General features: G+C 36.6%; 1 protein-coding gene across 3 annotated transcripts in view; it reads right to left on the bottom strand.

Moving 5' to 3' along the window:
* Positions 1 to 783: 783 nt before the first annotated feature.
* The window catches only part of NEDD1 (NEDD1 gamma-tubulin ring complex targeting factor), a 51,793-nt gene continuing 36,054 nt past the window's right edge, over positions 784 to 16,522 (bottom strand). For all 3 annotated transcript variants that reach the window (XM_010989978.3, XM_064491612.1, XM_064491613.1), the window contains exons 12-15: positions 16,134 to 16,287; positions 7,998 to 8,154; positions 2,613 to 2,679; positions 784 to 2,179 (exon numbers count right to left, since the gene is read on the bottom strand). In XM_010989978.3, the coding sequence (XP_010988280.3) occupies positions 2,075 to 2,179; positions 2,613 to 2,679; positions 7,998 to 8,154; positions 16,134 to 16,287 (483 nt within the window). In that variant the 3' untranslated portion in view covers positions 784 to 2,074. The remainder of the gene's footprint in view (positions 2,180 to 2,612; positions 2,680 to 7,997; positions 8,155 to 16,133; positions 16,288 to 16,522) is intronic.

The raw sequence follows: 16,522 nt of genomic DNA, 5'->3' as shown, positions 1-16,522 counted from the left end.
CAATTTATGTCAAGATGTTTTGCCTGTGTTCTCTTCTAGGAAATTTATAGTGTCTTGCCTTAAATGTTAAGTCTTTAAGCCATTTTGAGTTTATTTTTATGTATGATGTGAGGGTGTGTTCTAACTTCATTGATTTATATGTGGTTGTCCAGCTTTCCTAACACCACTTGTCAAAGACACTTGCTTTTCTAAATTGTACATTCTTGCCTCCTTAGTCAAAGATCAATTGATGTAGGTGTGTGGCTTGAAAAGGTTTTTATTTCATTTTCAGTTTTGAAAGATATTTTCACTAGATATAGAATTCTAAGTAGAGTTTCTTATTTTCAGAAATCCAATATATGAAAACTATTTTAAGTATTTTGCATCTTTTAAAACTTCAGCTGTGTAAATCCAATCTCTACTATTCCATCTTGGCCTGAGGCAAAAATTCAATTTCAGGTTTCCCATTTTTATCATTTAAAATTTTATTTTTTGTACTTATCTTTTAAATTCCATGACAAAAATGTTTCACCTATACACATAAAATTACTAAATTTTTTTATTTATCCAACCTCTCTTAATACACACTATGTGCATTTATAAAAAAAGGCAATAGGAAAATATTGATTTAAATAATAGCATGTAGCAAAACATACCTTTAAGTCTTCTAAACCTGTTTGATAATGATACATAGAAAAAAAAACTTGTTACAAGTCATAATGCTTTCATAACCTGTCATGAAGAAAGTCATATTAGCACCCCTTTATGCTTTAATAAAAATGTATTCTCTCAGCCACACTAGAAAAAAGTAACTTCTGTTTTTATTTCTTGAAGTAATTATTAGTATGTTTACACTTATTAAATATATTCTTAAAATCTTCCATCACTTGGGGGAAAAAAGTTAGTAAGCTACCTAGATTTTTTATTTTGGTAAATACTTTTATCTCAGAAGTCAAAATTGGGCAGGAATGCTGTATACAAGGTACATAGTTTAAATCTTTGGGACAAGAGATTACAAGAAGGTAAACAAGCCAGCAGGTCTCCTAATCTTACACCACTAAAAGTACAGATCCCAGCAGGTAGATGTTCACATCTGCCTACTGTCAAAGAAGTGTGAATTCTTTTGATAATTAACCTTCCTATTTTTATTTTTTTAATTTTATTTATTTTATAGTAAGGCCAATAATATAAAAGTAGTACACACAGCACATAAAGAATTAGAGAAAGTTAAATGATATAAACCACAAAATAAGCTACACCCCATTTGGGAAGAAAAAAAATGGCACTAATACTATCACGTTTAGTATCTAATAGGAAATTTTCACTGACTGTAAGTTGAATCATATTGATTGAAATTTGACAGTATTATTTTGCGTATTATTAATTCATGATATAATTAGTAGATACACAGTTCTGATTGAGTCTTATAAGCCCTTAATAGCTTTCATAGGTAAAGTGAAGTTAGCTAAAATATACCAACCAGGAGTGTATATTTGTCAGAAGTATAATACAGTAGTATAAATGCAATAGATATAATGCAATCTGTGCAATTCAAAATTCCAAAAATTTTCTTATTAAATGTACAAGTAATAATCATATAATAGTCATACTTGACTTCAAGTTAACAAAATAATTACTAACCAACCTTGTGTTTTTTTAGTCAATTGCTTAGAAACACAAAACGCCAATTAAAATTACTTTCTCCATAAAAATAGAAGACCTATCAAACTCTTTAATTATCAAACATCCAAAAAATTTGGAAGGCAACCAAAAATATTATCTGTTTTAAAAAGGTGATTAAAAAACACACATAACCTATTTTTTTGCACAATTGTCTTTTGTGAAAAAGGGCACTTAGTGTATAGCTAAAGCTTTCAGAAAATAAAGATCCTGTTGACTTTCCTATAAGGCAGACGATACAGTATACAGTTTTTAATATAAAAATATATTTTTGACAGATGAAATAGTGTTGGTGTAAAATCCATCACCCTTTTACTTGAAAAAAATTTTTCCTAGAGGCCATGAAAACAATACTGATTTCATGTAGTTCTGTGTTGCCAGAAGCTTCCCAAATTACAAAACATTCAGTGAAATTTCAAAAGTGTGCCCGTAGTCTTTTGTTTTCTTCTCGTAGTCTTTCAATTTCCGCCACTAAACCTTCATTTACTGAGTATCTTTCCAACAAAGAATGCATTTCATTCTAGAAAAGGGGGGAAATACTTATAAAATTATTAATATTTCACATTATTTGGCAAGCTGTTTTACATACTTTTAGCTATCATTTTTCTCATGTTCAGTTAACTAGCTAAATGATATTTTTTGTACCTAACCACCCTTACTTTGTTAATATAAATGAAAGATCACCAGTGAAATTTCTGTATTTGGAAAGCTAGTATTTGAATATTTGGGAAGCTTTTTGCTAAATGGGAAAAAAAAAAAAGCTGTCAAAAAGCAGCCTTAACTATCTTAGATTACAAAGAAGGGGGACTAGTTAAAATCTATTTTACTTATTACATTCCTAAAACTCCCTGTTTATTTCTTAGCAACTAGATATAACTAAGTAAAAATACATCACTTCTTTTATGAACTTTTTAAATCCACAACTAGGCCCATTTAAAATATATCATACATACCAGTTGCATATGAAACTGTTTAATCATCTCCACTTGCAAATTCACAATGTCCCTATGGCATGCTTCTCTAGGGAAGAAAGTAAAATATTTATTAGAATTATCAGTTTTGCCAATTCTAGATCATTCAAGAAACTGGCTAAACTCTTCTAAGTGTTTCAAATTATTGGATGTTAGTAATTATTATTACAATAGTAAAAATGCCAGTGTACCTAGCATTTTATTACTGTGTGCTAGGCATTGGTTTTTGTACTTTAAATGTACGAACTCTTATTTAATCTTCACAACTAAGTGCAATTATTACCTCCATTTTACCAATGAAGTAAATGAGTCACAGAATAGTTATAACTTATCCAAAGTCACACAACTAGTAAATGATGGAGGTAGGATATAAACCCAGGCTGTCTACCTCCAGAACTCTCACTACACTACATTCCTTAATATAAAAATTATCATTAAAGAGACAGGTTTAAATTAGAATGAACATTTTAACTGTTATCAATGTCTTAACTATTAAAAAAAAAAACTTCCAGCAGAATGGAAAGGGCCTATTTGGGTGGTAACAGAGGTACTCAATAAAATGCAATTAATTCATGCCTATAAAAGAATACATGAAAGTTATGACATATAACAATAAAAGGAACACCCAGTCACCCGCCACACAACTTATGGGCTTCAATATTACCAAGATCATAGAAGCTTCCCCTTGTGTAGCCCAAGAAATAAGTCACTACTATGCTGAATTTTGTTGAGCAAAGAAATGTTTAAAAAAAAATATATATATATATATATATATACACATATATGTATTTATATAACATAGAATCTGTAGTTGATAAATGTTCGTTGTGGTTGGTTTTGAGCATTACAAAAAGGGTACCATATCCTATGTAGTCTTGAATAGTGTACACTAAAAAAATCAGTACCATGTTTTCAAGGTCCATTCTATCTAATTCACTGATTTGTACACATTCTCCTGTCAATTTGAATTGTTTTCAAGTTTTTATTACAATGTTGTTATAATCGTGTATATGTATCTCCCAATCCACATGTGCCAATTTGCATACATGATCTATTCCAAGAGTAGACACACTGAGCTATAGGTATGATCCTGACGTACACTATTCAGACTTAACAAAATAGAAATTATTTTCCAAGGTGGTAGTACCGGTGGACACACTCTGAGTTCCTCCAGCTCAACACCAAGTCTGGTGTTGCCAGGCTTTTTACAGTATTTTCCCATCTACTGGGTGTGAAATGGTATCCCATTGCATTTTCAGTTCTGATTAATCTGTAGGCTTAAGCATCTTTCCTTATGTTCATATACCATTCCTCTTCTGTGAAATGCTTGTCCGTGTCTTGTAACTATTTTTCTATTGAATGTCTTTTTAAAACAACTTATAAGAGTTCTTAACATAATCTGATTCTTTGTTGGTTATGAGCACTGCAGATATCTTTCTTTTCACTTTGTTAATGATGTCTTGGGATGCACAGTTCCTGTTAATATTCTCAAATTTACTAACCCAATATTAATGCAAATTTATCAATATTTTTATAGGTAGTATACCCTCTTATTTTTAAATAATTTCCCTACCCTGAAGTCATACATAACTTATCTTATAATGCTTAAAAATTTTCCCTTTACATTTAACCTTTTACTCTTTGTGGAACCAATTTTTTAAATAGCATGGAACAAGGATCTATACAGTTCCTCTGTAATATATCACATTTCCATATATACATAGGCTTCTTTTTGGCCTGTTTGATTCCTTTGGGTAATTTGTCCACTGTGTGCTAATGCTACACTAATTATAGCCGATCCATCTGACAAGTTCTCTTTAAACTTATTCTTCTCTAGTGTCTTAGTTATTCTGGGATCTTCCTTCTTTCATATATACATTTTGGAATTATCTCATCATCTTCTTCCAAAACATCCAGTTGGGATGTGACTGGAATTGCATTCAATCTATAGACCAGTTTAGAAGAACTGATAACTTCATACAATCTTCCCATTTATTTAAATGTTAATGTTTTCTAATAAAATTTTAAAATGTTTTTCTATACACATCTTTACCATCTTTGGTTAGATTTATTCCTAAGTACCTTACTTTTTCTGTTGCAGCTATAAGGGTATTTTTAAAAATTTAGGTATGACAAAAGCTGTATTAAAAAACAAACAACAAAAAAGTAAAGGCATCACAGAACCACTAAGGCAGCCAGGATTGGAAGGGCTGGGTCTTACAAAGGGGAGTCTACTACATAAGCTCTACATGTACCTCTGCTTTTCCCTCTGGGGAATGTGCTGATTCCACAGTGTGGGGGAAAGAGGCTGAACTAAAAAGCAGTGGCCTGGAGTTTGAGACAGTCTTACTGGGCTGGGGAGTATTAGAATTTGGAACTGCTAAAGCAGCCAAGGCTGCAAGGTCCCAGATTCTGGAAAGACGGTATCTGTAGAAAGTAAACTTGAAACTATAATTTCCCCTGGAGACATCTCTGACTCGTAAGCCATGCCTGTACTGAGTTAGATGGCAGGAAACCAAGCATAAAGTAACTGCTAAAGAGGAGAAAAAGATTTTAGCAGCTTTGTGATACTGGAGAATTGCACGTTAAAGTTCAGGACCCACCAAGATAAAAAGGCCTGGTGAATATTCAAGACATCCAGCTGACATCCTAAAAGGGCACAGACCAAATCTCACAAATAAAGGCAAACGAGAAATAAACTAGCCCTAAGAAAAACTAAAGCCCAGCAAGCACAGGATCAAAGTGATTTGCTTGCCAGAAGAAACTGAAATCTTGAAAGACAAGAGAAATAAACCAACAGACTTCTGCTTAGGATGTAATCTCGCCAACCCTAATAATGAGAACAAACCATGTAACCTACAGAATCATACATTTTAAAATAAATTCAACTCTGAGTGAAAAAAAAAAAAACCTAAATGAACTAAAATCCAGAAAATGATGAGTCCCTCTAGGAGAATAGCCTACAACTGTTTTCATCCTTGACAAAGCAGCAGAGGAAGAAAGCTGCCATTAATAGAGTAAGAACTAGCTGAAATTTTTATAGATTTTTGAAGGCCAAGTGAAGACTGTCACAACAGTTCTGAACCCCAAGGAAGGAGTCCCAGCCAACAAGAAAGTCTCCACTTGTTCACCAACTTTTCGCCAAAGGCCTTCATTGAGTGCTCACATTAAAAATTAGGGGCAGAGCAGGAGGGCTGAGAGAGAGCCCCTAAGTCACAGATGCATTAAGCCTCATGAAGACTTAAAACTGAGACTAACCCCCCTGAAGCACTCCAGGCCCTCATGGAGAAGGCTGCCTCCAGAGCTGAGGGAGAACAGCTAACAGAGCCTCTCAGTACCCACCTCTGACCCTCCACTGTAACATACAGCAGACAAGACCTACTGAAGGCTGAAGTCAGAGCAGGTGAATTTACAGAAATCCTCTGAGCCATTCTGGGTGCTCCCTGAGTGCCAGGCGGAAGCTTCCTATGGCTGATGGAGAGGTGCCCCTACCCACCCCTACACCCCAGGTGCAGGCAGGCAAGGCATGCTGAAAGCTGAAGGCAGGGCAGTGACTTCTTTCTAAATCTGCCACAGCAGAACTGCTCCATTTCTGTGTTTCCAACATTTCTTTATTCATATTATATTGTAGTTGGCTGTACCCGGACAATTCTGCTATTTTGCCTTATATATGCATTCCTGAAATACCTCATATTCTTTAAAACTGTGTATTGAAAATTATAGGACTGGATGAAAAAATGTGGTATGTACATATAATGGAATATTATTCAGCCTTAAAAAGAAGGAAATCTTGAAGTGACAACATGGATGAACCTGCATGATCCCATTTATATGAGAAATCCAAAACAGTCCGATCCATGGAAGCTAAGAACAGTACTGTGGGTGTCAGGGGCTGGAGAGAAGGGAAAACAGGAATTTGCTAATTGACGTGTATAAAATTTCAGTTACACAAAATGAATACGTTCACGAGGTCTACTGTACAACATTGTGCCTATAGTTAATAATACTGTATATTGTACACTTAATGTGAGATCTACCTTTTTAAGTATTTTTGAAATAATAAAACTAGAAAAAAAGAAAGAAGAAAAGAAAATAACAAGACTCGAGGAGAAAGGACTGGGGCAGACCACTCAAAACCTATGCAACTTTGTAACCAGAGCACTAACAAAAACAATTTAAATCCTCATAAAGTTTAACTATTGAATAATCAAAGATTTTACCTTAAAAAAAAGGGAGGGCCACTTGACAAAAGGGGAAAGAAAAAGAGAGGATTGGGGCTGTCAAGCATGGAGGATAAAATGCCCAAAGATGGGGAACAATCACAAAATAAGCACTTCCTAACACAGAGCACACAGCCAAACCAAGTTAAAGGGAAGGGAATAGGAAGAGATGGGCACTGAGAGGCGGTTTGCTGCCTTCACCTGTGTTCATGTACTTTGTTTTGGCAGCTGTTGCGTGAAACAAAATTTCCCATCACATTGTTACTGCTGCCTATTTACAAATAAATTAATTCACATTAAAGAAACACATCATAGCAGGACACACTACACCTACCCCAATTAAACTGTAAGGTGGGCAGACCATTGATTTTTGTATCCTTAGTATCAGTATATACTAGGCACATTATAAATGTCAAAATGATTATTTTTCTTTAAAAATATTTTTTCAAAACATTTTTAACATTAAAAAGAAACATGCACCAATAAAAACTACATCTTCTCCAATATTCTTGCTCATGATATTCCAAATCTGAGCAAGAATACTACATAACTATGGGTCAGAAAGGGAAAAAGAATACAAAGATTCAAATAACTGAAAATAGCTTTCAAAACATATTAAGATGATAGGTAAAAGGAAAAAGCATTCTAGAATATTCTTACAATGTTCAAAATTCAAAGAATGAGAAGACAAGGATAGCTCTAGGCAAGAACATTAAGTATTACATTCGATCCATTCTATTTAAACATATTCAGAAATTTTTTAATGATTTAAAAATATCTTTTAAAAATATATTTCTCTACTACATTATTGCACATAGCCTACTTAATAGGTGATCTATAAATACTATAAGAACCCCGTTTGAGCTTACCAGAATCTGTCCACATTTTGATGATAAAAAAATCCACAATGGCACCTGGCTGCTAGACTGCCCTGCCAAGTTATCCAATAACTGCCTAGGGAAATGTGCCTTTTCCTAGCTGATGTACAATAAAGTTAGTACTTCAAGATCAACAAAACTCATCATGTTTTCTATGGTTTTATGGGCCCCAGAACCTAAGCAAAGTTAGTAACCACCAATACTACTTATGGTTTTACATCTAGTTAAAAAAGCCAGTTAAGGTCTAGAAAGAGTAATTTCCCAACTACCGAAAGTCATCCAGTGTTTCCTGTATCATGTTCTGAATAAAACGGATTTGAACAGATGTCAGTGGTGCATTTGGCCAATTATTTCCAATGGTATCAGCTATTTTTTCTGATAGTGAACTGGCAACTCCAGCAGTGACAGAGGATGCTATCTTTGGATCTGAAATTAAAAAATGGAGAAAATAAATAGTCAACTTGGACTAAGAGACATCAAACATTTCTAAATATGATTTGGCAATGGAAAACTTGAGAAACTGGTAACGAATAGTGTTCCTGTGACATTTAGAAAAATTCACTGTGTGAAATACAAATCTTAGAAACTTTCTATAACATTATTTCTAATAGTCATTTATCTATATATATAAATGGCCAACTGTCTAATGTAATAACATACAAGAGAAATTAATCTTGAAGAATCTCTGAACCATTTCCTCTTTTAAAAGATGAATGTGACAAGCTGCACCACCAACTAGATAAACCAAGACTATTAAAAACAAACAGAAGAACAGAGGAGTAAAATAGTGCTACAGGCAAAGCCCTCGAGTTTAAGCTAATGCAATATATCCACAGAAACCTTAAAATACAGGTATCCATATAAAAGAGCTGCTTCTACACAAAGAGTTGTTTTGTATAAATAACTCTTCTTGCCAAACCGAATATCCTTTTAAATGTGATCAAGTTTTTAGGGTCTGTGACATGAACACTATGGACAGAACTTTAATATGGGGGGTGGGGGAGACAATTTTAGGTAGTTAATGACCCATTTTCAAAAGGCCCTGTATTTTTTTTTAACATTTTTTATTGATTTATAATCATTTTACAATTGTGTCAAATTCCAGTGTTCAGCACAATTTTTCAGTTATTCATGGACATATACACACTGTCACATTTTTTTCTCTGTGAGTTATCATAACATTTTGTGTATATTTCCCTGTGCTATACAGTGTAGTCTATTCTACAATTTTGAAATCCCAGTCTATCCCTTCCCACCCTCCACCCCCCTGGTAACCACAAGTCTGTATTCTCTGTCTGTGAGTCTATTTCTGTCCTTTATTTACACTTTGTTTTTGTTTGTTTGTTTGTTTTTGTTTTTTAGATTCCACATATGAGTGATCTCATATGGTATTTTTCTTTCTCTTTCTGGCTTACTTCACTTAGAATGACATTCTCCAGGAGCATCCATGTTGCTGCAAATGGCATTATGTTGTCGGTTTTTATGGCTGAGTAGTATTCCATTGTATAAATATACCACCTCTTCTTTATCCAGTCACCTGTTGATGGACATTTAGGCTGTTTCCATGTTTTGGCTATTGTAAATAGTGCTGCTATGAACATTGGGGTGCAGGTGTCATCCTGAAGTAGATTTCCTTCTGGATACAAGCCCAGGAGTGGGATTCCTGGGTCATATGGTAAGTCTATTCCTAGTCTTTTGAGGAATCTCCACACTGTTTTCCACAGTGGCTGCACCAAACTACATTCCCACCAGCAGTGTAGGAGGGTTCCCCTTTCTCCACAGCCTCTCCAGCATTTGTCATTTGTGGATTTTTGAATGACGGCCATTCTGACTGGTGTGAGGTGATACCTCATTGTAGTTTTGATTTGCATTTCTCTGATAATTAGTGATATTGAGCATTTTTTCATGTGCTTTTTGATCATTTGTATGTCTTCCTTGGAGAATTGCTTGTTTAGGTCTTCTGACCATTTTTGGATTGGGTTGTTTATTTTTTTGTTATTGAGTCGTATGTGCTGCTTATATATTCTGGAGATCAAGCCTTTGTCGGTTTCACCTGCAAAAATTTTCTCCCATTCCGTAGGTTTTCTTCTTGTTTTGTTCCTGGTTTCCTTTGCTGTGCAGAAGCTTGTAAGTTTCATTAGGTCCCATTTGTTTATTCTTGCTTTTATTTCTTCTAGGAGAAAATTTTTTAAATGTATGTCAGATAATGTTTTGCCTATGTTTTCCTCTAGGAGGTTTATTGTATCTTGTCTTATGTTTAAGTCTTTAATCCATTTTGAGTTGATTTTTGTATATGGTGTAAGGGAGTGTTCTAGCTTCATTGTTTTACATGCTGCTGTCCAGTTTTCCCAACACCATTTGCTGAAGAGACTGTCTTTATTCCAATGTATATTCTTGCCTCCTTTGTCGAAGATGAGTTGACCAAAAGTTTGTGGGTTCATTTCTGGGCTCTCTATTCTGTTCCATTGGTCTATATGTCTGTTTTGGTACCAATACCATGCTGTCTTGATGACTGTAGCTCTATAGTATTGTCTGAAGTCTGGGAGAGTTATTCCTCCAGCCTCTTTCTTTCTCTTCAGTAATGCTTTGGCAATTCTAGGTCTTTGATGGTTCCATATGAATTTTATTATGATTTTTTCTAGTTCTGTGAAATATGTCCTGGGTAATTGGATAGGGATTGCATTAAATCTGTAGATTGCCTTGGGCAGTGTGACCATTTTAACAATATTGATTCTTCCAATCCAAGAGCATGGAATATCTTTCCATTTTTTAAAGTCTTCTTTAATTTCCTTCATCAATGGTTTATAGTTTTCTGTGTATAATTCTTTCACCTCCTTGGTTAGATTTATTCCCAGATATTTTATTACTTTGGGTGCTATTTTAAAGGGGATTGTTTCTTTACTTTCTTCTTCTGTTGATTTACCGTTAGTGTAAAGAAATGCAACTGATTTTTGAACGTTAATTTTGTAACCTGCTACCTTGCTGAATTCTTCAATCAGCTCTAGTAGCTTTTGTGTGGACCTTTTAGGGTTTTCTATATATAGTAGCATGTCATCAGCATATAATGACACTTTTACCTCTTCTTTTCCAATTTGGATCCCTTTTATTTCTTTCTCTTGCCTGACTGCTGTGGCTAGGACTTCCAGGACTATGTTGAATAGGAGTGGTGATAGTGGGCAGCCTTGTCTTGTCCCAGATTTTAGTGGGAAGCTTTTGAGTTTTTCACCGTTGAGTACTATGCTGGCTGTAGGTTTGTCATATATAGCTTTTATTATGTTGAGATATGTTCCCTCTATACCCACTTTGGCGAGAGTTTTTATCATAAATGGGTGTTGAATTTTATCAAATGCTTTTTCTGCATCGATTGAGATGATCATGTGGTTTTTGTCCTTTCTCTTGTTGATGTGATGTATTACACTGATTGATTTGCGTATGTTGAACCAGCCTTGTGTCCCTGGGATGAACCCCACTTGGTCATGATGTATAATCTTTTTTATGTGTTGTTGGATTCTATTTGCTAAAATTTTGGTGAGGATTTTGGCGTCTATGTTCATCAGTGATATTGGCCTATAATTCTCTTTTTTTGTAGTGTCTTTGCCTGGTTTTGGTATCAGGGTGATGGTGGCTTCATAGAATGAGTTTGGGAGTATTCCCTCCTTTTCAATCGTCTGGAAGAGTTTGAGAAGGACTGGTATGAGTTCTTCTTTGTATGTTTGGTAGAATTCCCTGGTGAAGCCGTCCGGTCCTGGACTTTTATTTGTAGGGAGGTTTTTAATTGCTATTTCTATTTCCTTTCTAGTGATCGGATTGTTCAAGCGTTCAGATTCTTCTTGATTCAGTTTTGGTGGACAGTATGTTTCCAGAAACTTGTCCGTCTCCTCTAGGTTATCCAGTTTGGTTCCATATAGTTTTTCATAATATTCTCGTATGATATTCTGTATTTCTATTTTGTTTGTTGTAATTTCTCCATTTTCCTTTCTTATTTTGCTAATTTGTGCTCTCTTTTTCCTTCTTTGTGAGTTTGGCCAGAGGTTTGTCGATTTTATTTACTTTTTCAAAAAACCAGCTTTTGGTTTGGTTGATTTTTTCTATGGTCTTGTTAATCTCTGTTGTATTTAATTCCTCTCTGATCTTTATTATTTCCTTCCTTCTGCTGCTTTTTGGGGCTTTTTGTTCTTCTTTTTCTAATTCATTCAGGTGGTGGGTTAAATTGTTTATTTGAGATTGTTCTTCTTTTTTGAGGAAGGCCTGTATCACTATAAACTTCCCTCTTAGCACTGCCTTTGCTGTGTCCCATAGGTTTTGAGTGGTTGTGCTTTCATTCTCATTTGTCTCAAGGTATTTTTTAATTTCAGCTTTGATTTCCTCATTGATCCATTGTTTTCTCAATAACATATTGTTTAATCTCCATGCTTTCCTTTTTTTCTCCTTTGTTTCTCTGTTGTTGATTTCCAGTTTCACGGCATTGTGGTCAGTAAAGATGCTTGAGATAATTTCTATCTTCTTAAAATTGTTGAGGTTTCTTTTGTGCCCAAGTACATGATCGATCCTGGAAAATGTTCCATGTGCACTTGAAAAGAATGTATATCCTATTTTTGGGGGGTGTAATGTTCTGAAAATATCCACCAAATCTAGTTTTTCTATTGTAGTATTTAATTTCTCTGTTGCCTTGTTTATTTTCTGTCTGGAAGATCTGTCTAGTGATGTTAATGCAGTGTTAAAATCTCCAACTATGATTGTATTCCCATCAATATCCCCCTTTATCTCTGTTAGTAATTCTTGTATGTACTTAGGTGCTCCTATATTGGGTGCATATATATTAATGAGTGTAATATCCTCATCTTGTATCACTCCTTTAATCATTATAAAATGTCCTTCTTTATCTTTCTTTATGGCCTTTGTTTTAAAGTCTATTTTGTCTGAAATCAGTACTGCAACACCTGCTTTTTTGGCTTTTCCATTTGCATGGAATATCCTTTTCCATCCTTTCACTCTCAATCTATATGTGTCCTTCTCCCTAAAGTGGGTCTCTTGTATGCAGCATATTGAAGGTTCTTGCTTTATTATCCAGTCTGCCACTCTGTGTCTTTTGACTGGAGCATTTAGTCCATTAACATTTATAGTAATTAATGATAGATGTGTGTTTATTGCCATTTTGAACTTATCTTTGCAGTTGAATTGGTATATCCTCTTCATTCCTTTCTTCTTCCTTTTGTGGTTTGATAATTTTCCTTTGTATTATCATGGATTTTATTTAATTTTTGTGACTCCTTTGTAAATTTCTGGCTTGTGGTTACCCTTTTTTGTAAATCTATCAACCCATTACTATAACTGTTTTTATTAAACTGATAGTAACATAATCTCAAACCCATCCTACTGTTAAAAAAATTTAAAAAAGAAAGAAAAAAATATTCTATATTTCCCTGCCTCCCTCTCCCACTCTCAGTAATTTGTATGTCTTCTTTTATAATTTCATGTTTACTTTATTTGTAATTCATGAGTTATCACCTTTCCAGTTGTGTGTTTCTCATTTCTGTAGCATCCTGCTGCTTTTCTATTTAGAATAGCCCTTTCAATATTTCTTTTAGCATGGGTTTAGTGTTGCTAAACTCCTGCAGCTTTTTTTTGTCTGTGAAACTCTTTATTTCTCCTTTTATCCTCAGGGATAGCCTTGCTGGATAAAGGATCCTAGGCTGCATCTTTTTTTCATTCAGGGCTTTGAATATATCTTGCCACTCCATTCTGGCCTGTAGTGTTTGTGTAGAGAAATCAGCTGAGAGCCTTATGGGGGTTCCCTTGTAACTTACTCTTTGGTTTTCTCTTGCTGCCTTTAGAATCATTTCTTTATCCTTGACTCTGGCCATCTTGATTATGATATGTCTTGGTGTGGGTCTATTTGGGTTCTTCCTGTTTGGGACCCTCTGAGCTTCCTGTACTTGGATATCTGATTCCTTCTTTACGTTTGGGAAGTTTTCAGTCATGATTTCTTCAAAAACCTTTTCAATCCCCTTTGATCTTTCTTCTCCTTCTGGGACCCCTATTATGCAAAGATTGGGACGCTTTATATTATCCCATAGGTCCCTTATGCTATTTTCATTATTTTTTATTTGCTTCTCTTGTAGTTCTTCTGAATGGGTGCTTTCTATTGCCCTGTCTTCTAGATCACTAATTCGTTCCTCTGCATTATCTAGTCGGCTTTGCACAGCTATTAGATCATTCCTCATCTCTGTCAATGAGTTTACCCATTCTACTTGGCTCTTCTTTATAGCTTCAATTTCATTTTTGACATATTTTATATCTCTAAACACTATCTCTTTTAATTCCTTCAGCAATTCGATCACTCCTTTTTTGAACTCTTGATCTAGTAGGCTATCGATGTCTATTTCGTTGATCTTTCTTTCAAGGGATTTCTCTTGTTCTTTTAATTGGGAAAGGTTTTTCTGCTTCTTCATCTTGCTCATACCTCTTTGGCACTGTGGTTTATGGAGTATCAGTTGTTTATTTTGGTCCTTAAGGATTTTATCTATCTGATGCCTATTTAGGAATAGAACTTAGGAAAAAAAGAGAAAAAAATAGAGAGAGAAAGAATTTTAAAAGAAGGGAGAAAGAGGGTTTGAAAACAGTGTATAATGAATAATAGAAGAGTGAGTTGAAGCAGAGTATTAATCGGGTTGAGACGTCCTTTTGAAACCTTTACAAAAAAAGGGGGGGGATGAATAGATGTATTTGAAACCTGTGTCTAATCAATAGCAGGACATCAAAACCCAAGAGAAATAGAAATGAATTAAGAAGTAAAGATTAAGAGAGTAATAGAAAATAGAACAGGTAAAAACAGATTTAAAAAAAAAAAAGGAGGGGGGTTGTCGGTGTTCTCCTGGAGTCTGTGTGCTTTTAATGTGAAGTCTTTCTGTCTTCATCCTGTTTTGGAAGCTCAGCTTGCTGTTTTCAGAGGCCCTCGGTTGGCGCCCTTTTCTGTCCTGCTCCCAGCACCTGTCGGCAAGCAGATCGTGCCTCCTCCTAACACTGGGTCAGGTGCAGCTCTCTGCTGTGGGCGGGCGGGCGGGTCGCTGCCCCTCCGGATGCCGCAGTCAGATGTTGCAGACTGGCCGGGTAGGAGGGCGGGTCGTGCCCCCTCCCAGCACCTCGGTCAGGGGCTGTGTTTCTGCCCGAAAGGCGGGGGCCGCTCTCCCTCTACCTGCGCCGCCGCCGCCGGTAGCTCCGCTCTCTGTGCGGGGCTCCGCGGGTGGGCTCGGGGAAGACCGAGGGACAGCCCTGTCCCTGCTCCGAGCCAAAACCCAGCTCCTTGTTTGTCTTTGTGGAGCAAGTTCTCTGAGGGACCAGGGTGGAGGATCCTATCTGCCCCAGGCTGCAGGCCAGTCTCAGTCTGGCCTTTGAGGCTGCTAAGCCCTTCGGTGCGGATGCAGGTTTCGCCCCTGCCCCCGCCTGAGTGCTCAGCGCTGAGGATATGGCGGCGGCTGTGCCTGAGCCCCGCCTCTCTTCCCCCGAAAACTTTCCGCAGGTTTTCAGAGATGGGGGTGTGCACCCTTCCCCCGAGAGCACATCAACCTTGCTGTTTTATGGAGGGCCCAGGTTGTTCTGCCCTGTGCACCCACAGCCACGGCGCGCAGCCCCTTGCGTTCCCCCGGGGCTGCTGCCTCCGTGCAGCCACTTCCGTCCTCCGCCCGGCTTGTGCAGCCTGGCCCTGCCCGCCGCTGCCGGCCCGCGTCTCAGGCTGGGTGTCGGGGGGACGCTCTGTGCCCGTTTAACTTAGTTCTGTTAGTCAAGGGCTGCTCTGTACAGATCCGAGCCTCGGAGGCTCCCCCTCCGTCCCGCTGGCCTCTCAGTTGGAGAGGGGAGACCCAGCGAGCGAGCGCCAGTCCTCCTTTGCCGCTCCCTCCCCGCGGGACCCGTCCCGCGCTGCTTTGCCTTTTGTTCTTTCTTTTTTCCTTTTCTCCTACCAGATTTTTGGCGTCTTTATCTTTTGAAGACGGCGATGTTCTGTCGGAGTTCCACAGGTGCTCTGGTTGGCTGAGTGGGTCTGTAGATGTGGGTCTTGGTGTATTTGTGGGAGAGGGTGACCTGCGAGCGTCCTTCTACTCCGCCATCTTCTCCGTCTCCCAAAAGGCCCTGTATTATATTCCTATCTGGGCCATACTAAATACCCTTACATATTAGATTGAAAATGAAATTCATACCCATAGAGTATCAAATCAGTGTGGTTCAGTTTAACCTTGCATATACATTTGTCTTCTAATAAGAGAGTCACACACTAGAGAAGTGTCATAAATTTTAAACTCCTTGAACTTCTTCATCTATGATCACTCTGTTAATCTGTCCTTTTCAAGTTAAACAGTGGAAGTTTTCAACTTAACACTTTCAAACATCAGAAAGTTTTATGTACTTACTAGGAGTTGAGGAGCCATTGACTGGAGGATCATATATTAACTGGGCTTCAATTTCTTTTTCTGGCTTTTCAAATTTCTCAGGACTTCTTGTTTGGTTAGATGATGGAGGGGTATTTAGATTTCCAGTTTCAGCACCCGAGATCAATTTTGGAAACTTCACATTTAAAATAAACAATTAATATTTAAATTCTGGTTTTACTTGTATTATCCTGATAATTTGTACCTACTTTTCTCTTTTTTCTAGTAGGTAGGGTCAGAAAAAAGAAAAATAGGAAGGGATACTAAAGGAGAAAAAAATATTGCTAGGACCAGTAGCAAAATAAATCAAGTTTACTAATGAAAAACAATCTCAATGATAACATGATGAGGAAAAGCTTATTTACTAAGAA

Source organism: Camelus dromedarius, chromosome 11, assembly GCF_036321535.1.
Source record: "Camelus dromedarius isolate mCamDro1 chromosome 11, mCamDro1.pat, whole genome shotgun sequence".
Lineage (NCBI taxonomy): Eukaryota > Metazoa > Chordata > Mammalia > Artiodactyla > Camelidae > Camelus > Camelus dromedarius.
The sequence above is the reverse complement of the archived record's forward strand: the minus strand, read 5'-3'. Positions and strand labels throughout refer to the sequence as shown.